The sequence below is a fragment of the Gossypium hirsutum genome, chromosome A03, assembly GCF_007990345.1.
Source record: "Gossypium hirsutum isolate 1008001.06 chromosome A03, Gossypium_hirsutum_v2.1, whole genome shotgun sequence".
NCBI lineage: Eukaryota > Viridiplantae > Streptophyta > Magnoliopsida > Malvales > Malvaceae > Gossypium > Gossypium hirsutum.
This window is the reverse complement of record NC_053426.1, coordinates 24,183,476-24,190,207: the sequence shown is the minus strand read 5'-3', so window position 1 is coordinate 24,190,207 and position 6,732 is coordinate 24,183,476. Positions and strand designations below refer to the sequence as shown.

Sequence of the window (6,732 nt, the reverse complement as noted above, 5' to 3'; positions counted from 1 at the left end):
TTATATATTCTCTAAGAGTGTATCATATTAATAAAAAATTGAGTTTTTCAATTTTGCATGATGCAACATTATATATCAGGTATATAATTGCGAAGTAGTGAAACAGAACTCCTCAAATCTCAGTATCCTCATAGGGATTTGATAAACTGGCCGACGATAAATTAACATAAGTTAGTTCAACCAATTATTATACACTGCGTACTTTTCCCGCACAACAAAAGCAACTTCCACAATGTGGGGCCACTTCACATTGCCGTTACATAATATATATTCTCTAGGGCAACTCGCCTGCATTTCTTCTTTGTTATATATCTCTATTTTCTTTTTGTCCCTCGGATTTAACGACTACAGATTCAATATCAAGAAAAAGAAAAAAAGAGAATGTTGCCTACCATATGCTCCACTGCCTCTTCCTCCGTTGGTAACTCCATTGCAAATTGTGGCGAAAGAGGAGAGATCATGCTTTTTGGAGTCAAACTGGTGGTTGATTCGATAAGGAAAATTGTTAGTATGAACAATCTTTCTCAATATGAACAGCCTCGCGAATCTAATAATAACAACAAAGTCGGTGACAAATATAAAGGAGAGGAGTACGTCACCGCCGATTATGCCTCTGCCGATGATGTTATTCCTCATTCCACCAAGAATCGAGAGCGCAAACGAGGTTTTTTTTAGATCTCTACTTTTATTTTTGATTTATTATTGAACTTGTAAGTTTCTTTTATATTTTGATCTTGTTATTTTTAAATGAATTTCAGGGATACCGTGGACCGTGGAAGAGCACAAGTTGTTTTTGTTAGGATTACAAAAAGTGGGGAAAGGGAATTGGAGACGGATTTCTTTATACTTCGTTAAAACTCGAACCCCAACTCAAGTGGCCAGTCATGCTCAAAAATACTTTCTCCGACAAAGCAATATCAATCGTCGCCGTCGTAGATCTAGCCTCTTCGATATGACCCTCGATATGGTATTCCCTATTATATCTTTCTCATTATCCAATTTTTTTTGTTTGGCAATTTTCTTAGTGGATTTTCTAGATACGATAATTGTATTAATTTTATGAAACATTAGAATTCTGCTAAAAACATATTGAGCAAAGAAATTATTACCATTTATTGTAGAAATATTTTCAGCCTCTATTTTGAAATTTTTATTTTTCTATTAAATTAATCCAAATGGTTAGGTGGAAGATGAGCAAATTCAGCCACAAAAGAACATTTGTTTTCCTGATCTTAACTTGAACTTGAATGCAGTCACCGAGGGTCCGCCGTTGAATTTAAAGTTGTCTTTACAATCTGATCAAGGGGATCCCTCATCATCATCGAGGCATTCTGCTTTTCAGGTGCTACCAAGCTTCAGCAACGGAGATGGCACTAACATCGTCACTGTTGCTTGAGAAATGATACATGAAAAAGAAAATGTAAAAGTTAGGGGACTGAATCTGAAACCTTTGGTTTTTGATGTAGAGACTAAAAGTAAAAGTAAAAAAAACCGTCATGTCTTGTTAGTTTTGTCTTGTTTTCTGTTGCTATTGCTCTTGTGCTAAATTCTTGTTCATTTGTCCGTCTTTTGCAATAGGTGCTTCAATGTCATGTTAACTTTTATAACTCTCCTGAAAAATAGTATTTTAGTCCTTCATTTAAGTTTTCGTCTTTTTAGCCTTTAAATTTTTATTTTTATCAAATTATTTCAAAATGAACGAAAACATTAACTTAACTTTGTTTACATGGCATACATGTAATTATTAGGTAGATGATATATCAATATTTAATTAATTTTTTTAATTTAAAAAACACTATTTTTTAATAGTTTTAATGATTTTTAATTTTTGAAAATAGATTTTATATCATTTATATGATAATCCACATGTATGCAATGCCAACAAAGTCTTAAAAACAAATTGTCTTTTCCATTTAGTTTGAGCTGATTTGACAAAAATGCAAGTTCAATGGTTAAAAAATGTTAAAAAATATATATAGAGCACTAAAAATATTTTTTTTGTAAAGTTAGAAGGTCAAATAAGTTATTATACCTTATATTTTTAGATATTATTAAAAAACATTTTTATATATTATTATAGTATATTGAATAATTTTATTTTTTAACTATAAGGTGTGGCAAAGTCGTGTGGTAGTAACTCATCTAGTCTATTACTTATGTGGTCAGAGATTTGATCCCTACTTATAAGAATGTAGCACATTACGTGACTAACTATTTACCTTTTCAGAGAACTCTCGTGATAAAAAAGTTTAACCCTTGCTAATGACGGTGAATACCTTGAATCGGATAAAAAGGGAATATTTTCTTCGCTAAACTTTTTTGTTGTTTTTTCTTCACTAAAATTTGTGAATTTGGATGGTGGAATAAAGCCTTTTTAATGAATGGTAGACATTTATAATTCTAAATTTTGATGTCTGGTTATATGGGCAGACCTTTATCTTTTGGAAAAGAGATATTTATCTCTTTCTCAGTATAGAAAGTTTTTACTAGGTAGTAAAAGAAAAAAAAAGCACAGTGAATATACCAATAAAATAATTATTAATATATCAACATTTATATAAATATTTTATGCTTAATATTATATTACTAAAGGAATCGTGTGAAGAAGTGATTCGGAAGCTATGGATTGGGAGTTCAGGTTCCTTCCTTAGCCGCGTGTCAATTCTATCCACGGGATTGATGGAATGGGCTAGAAAGATAAAGTTAAACAGAGGAAAGGAAGTGGAAAGATTTAATAGAAGACTTGAGGAACTAAATCATGATGATAGATCGGAGGGGAATTTGGCGGAACTGGTGGAGGTCAAGTTACATTTGAACATGGAGATAGACAAGGAGGAACGGTACTGGGAGCAACGAGCAAGAGTTAACTGATTGAAGATGGGGGATAAAAATACCTTCTTTTTTCATAGATATGCGTCATAGAGACGGCGTAACAATCGAATTCGTGAATTACAAAGAGGTGATGGTTCTCTTGCTACGGGTGGGAAGGATATGGAGAATATTGCACGTGCCTATTTTTTGGATTTATTTGAATCTAAAGGGGTTGGAAATTTGGAGCATATCCTATCTAGAGTTCAAACGTGTATTTCTGACGGTATGAATCAACGACTGATGGCTCCTTACACAAAGGAAGAAATTGTGGGGGCGCTGAAAGGGATGGGGCCTACAAAAGCTTCTGGGCCTGACGGTTTCTCACTAGTCTTTTACCAAAAGTATTGGGATATTATTGGTAAAAATACTAGTGAGTTTTGTTTGAATATCTTGAATCATGGAAAATCGTTGGAAGAAATTAATAGAACCCAAATTGTGCTGATTCCAAAAACTGTTAATCCTATGAATCTGAAAATTTTTCGTCCCATCAACCTGTGTACGGTGATTTATAAGATTATCGCTAAGACAGTGGCAAATCGGCTAAAGGGTGTGCTGGACGATTGTATTGATGCAACCCAAAGTGCATTCATTCCTGGGAGACTTATTACGGAAAATGTATTGCTGGCATATGAGGTACTTCATTCTTTCAAAAACAAAAGAACTGACAAAAAAGATTTCATGGCTTTGAAATTTGATATGCGTAAGGCCTATGATAGAGTAGAATGGGCATTTATAAGAGGCGTGATGTCAAAAATGAGATTTGCAGATATGTTTATTGATGTTTTTCTTCACTGCTTAAATTTCGTTCAATTCTCTATTTTAATTAATGGAGAGGAGGGATTAAGTTTCAAGGCAACTAGGAGATTGCGCCAAGGTGATCCATTAAGCCCTCATTTGTTTTTATTGGAGAAGGATTGTCGGCGTTAATGAGATTGGCAAGTCAGGAAAGAAAGATTTGTGGGGCTAAGGTGTGTAGATCTTCTCCAACAATTACCCACCTTATGTTTGTAGACGATTACATTCTGTTTGGTGAGGTTTCAAGTAGGGGGATAGAAGCGCTCAAAGAAATTTTATCGGAATATGAGGCTTGTTTGGGGCAGTGTGTCAATTTTGAAAAATCCATAGTTTTCTTCAGTACGAATGTGTCTGATCGGGAGAAAAATTTGGTGTTCCAAGAGCTGAATGTTCGTTGGTAGACAGATATGGAGAAGTACTTGGGACTTCCAAATAGGGTGGGAAGAAAAAAGAAGAGAGCTTTTCAAAATATGAAAGATAGGCTGAAACAGAAGATAAACAGCTAGAGTGTAAAGGTTATTTCCCAAGGAGTAGAGAGGTTTTTATAAAAGCTGTTTTGCAAGGAATTCCCACTTATTCGATGGCATGTTTTCTTTTGCCAAAATCCTTATTTTAGGAGCTGGAAAACATAACGAGTTCCTTTTGGTAGCAAAAAGGGCATGGAAAGAAAGGTATGCATTGGTGTGATTGGAAGGCTTTAAGTGCGATTAAGGAGGATGGGGGTATGGGTTTCCGTAATTTGAGCCTTTTTAATATTACATTATTGGCCAAACATGGATGGCGTTTATTATGTAATCCTAATTCGTTACTAGCGCGTACTTTGAAGGCGAAATATTATAAAGATTCTGATTTTTTAAACTCTAGGTTGGACAATTTACCTTCTTTTACCTAGTTGAGTATATGGGGTGCCAAGGGACTCCTTCAAAAAGGATTGGGTTGGCAGATTGGTGATGGGCAGCAAGTATCCATTTGGGAAGACACTTGGGTCCCTAGATTAGAGGAAGCCAGAATTCAGAATTTAAATCCTAACTCAGGGTTGATAAAGGTTGCAGAACTGATTGATACTAGTACCTTTACGGAGAAGGAGGCTGAGAGTATTTTGTGTATTCCCTTGTCCTTGAATTCGCATAAGGACCAAACTGTTTGGAGAGGAGAGCCGACTGGTGAGTACTCGGTTCGAAGTGGATACAAGTATCTTTTACATGAAGGTCAGAATCAATTACAGATTAATTACAAACAACTTTACAAGCGCCTATGGAATCTAGAGCTGCCCTCTAAAATTAAAATTACAATTTGGCGATGCTCTCGTAACTATCTGCCTAACTATAGTAATCTACACTATAGACGGTTGATAGGGTTTGCCACTTGCAGAAGATGCCATACGGGAGCGGAAACGAGAGAGCACTTGTTCAGAGACTGCCCTGTTGCAAAGGAAATATGGGAGAAATTAAATATTTTTTGGCCTAGTTCTGTTGCAAATTATGACTTTCTAGAAGTGCTAATAACAATGTTTGGATCTCATTCTATTTCCAAGTGTAGGATGATTACTTGCGCATTATGGGCGATTTGGGCCAACAGAAATAGGTTTCTACATGAAGGGGAATCTAGATCGGGGTCTCAGGTAGCAGATTTTGTTTTAAACTATCTAAAGGAGTTAGATGATTTGAATCATTTCGTACCTAAAAGAAGGCTCCACTTGGTCAGATGGGAAGCTCCGGTTGGATCACGAGTCAAAATAAACTTTGATGCTGCTTTCAACAGAAACTGAAAAGAATCATGCTCAAGATTAGTAGTCAGAAATGAAAAGGCGGAAGTGCTCAGGTACAATTTTAAATGCGGACATACCGTCGGCTGAAGCGATGGCGTGCCTCCAGGCTCTTGAACTGGGCATTCATCTAAGGCTGAGTGAAGTGGAAGTTGAGGGAGACTCTAGGACGGTGATTCGTAAACTGCATGAGGAAAAAGAGGACAGATCTGAAATCGCAGCATTTATCAAAGACTCTAAGCACAGGAGTTTAAGCTTCAACTATTGTGCTTTTCATTTTATCAACAAATAATCCAACAAAGTGGCTCACACCATAGCTACCGAAGGAATTAAAAAGGGAGTCTCTACTTATCTGATGTATGGGGTTCCTCCTGGGATTAGGACTATGGTGGATGAAGAGCGACAGTGGACGGAACATCTGAGGGAGAGAAGGAGTCGGATTACTGAGGGAGAAATGGGAGGAGTTTTTAGTGAAGAGTAACGTTTGGAATTTCAAGAGGGAAAGTTGTTTCTAGGGAGTAGGTGATTTCTGAATTTTGCTGATGGATGGAAAGGATATTTGATATTTCTGTTTTGCTGCTTTCCCAGGCAGTGGTGTTTGTTTTGTTTTTGCTTATTTTAGGTTGGTTTTGGACTTTTTTGATTTGTTTGGGCTTGTTTTATTTGTTTTGTTTTTTCGGGCCCGGGATAATAAAGATCCAGTATTTATTCAAATATATATATTATATTACTAAAAATCATGAATTTATTATGATTATATGACTTAACAAATCTTAGAAGAATCTATAATTTTTATACAAAATTGTGTTTTTTTATTAGACTAACTTATTTTGCTGGAGTTATGTTTGAAAGAATAGAAAGGTAATGTCGGTATGAAAAATATTTTTAAAATCAAAATATAATATTCTTATTATTAATTTAAAATTTTATAAATTATAAAATCCCTAAATTAAAATTTTAGGGAAACATGCATGTAGGCTCCGCCACCTGAAAGGATTACTTACCAGGGACCAGTAGCTATCCTGTTAAAGCACGCTACCTTAGAAATTAGAATACTCATTTTTTTCATTACCCGACTCATAATGCTTTTTGGTTGTGGATAGCTCTATTTTTTTTCCCTTTAATTATTACTATCATTACAAATGACAGGGAAATAAGATGTACAAAACTCAAATCATGTTCTTTGATGTCAATTTATGACAACTTTGTTATTTCAATTGTGACTACGGATAGCTTTTTTTACTTGCAAGATTTTAGTCATTTTGATTCTTTAAATAATGTAAGTTTAAATTGAAAAAGAA

General features: G+C 35.0%; 1 protein-coding gene and 1 long non-coding RNA gene across 3 annotated transcripts; one reads left to right on the top strand and one right to left on the bottom strand.

Annotated features, from left to right (window-relative positions):
• Positions 1-297: 297 nt before the first annotated feature.
• Positions 298-1,607, top strand: LOC107887295 (transcription factor MYB1R1). Of its 2 annotated transcripts, none has more exons than XM_016811487.2 (3): positions 298-664; positions 759-967; positions 1,254-1,607. In XM_016811487.2, exons 1-3 carry the CDS (start codon positions 382-384, stop codon positions 1,272-1,274), a joined length of 513 nt encoding a protein of 170 aa, XP_016666976.1. In that variant the 5' UTR covers positions 298-381; the 3' UTR covers positions 1,275-1,607. The 2 variants fall into 2 exon arrangements, with proteins under 2 accessions (XP_016666976.1, XP_016666975.1); XM_016811486.2 differs by having other exon boundaries at positions 1,184-1,607.
• On the bottom strand, positions 1,258-6,042 carry LOC107887296 (uncharacterized). Its single transcript, XR_001681108.2, has 5 exons — positions 5,512-6,042; positions 5,346-5,430; positions 4,738-5,087; positions 4,545-4,655; positions 1,258-1,391 (listed from the first exon to the last, which is right to left on the bottom strand). It is a non-coding gene; the product is annotated as an uncharacterized lncRNA (long non-coding RNA).
• Positions 6,043-6,732: the final 690 nt, after the last annotated feature.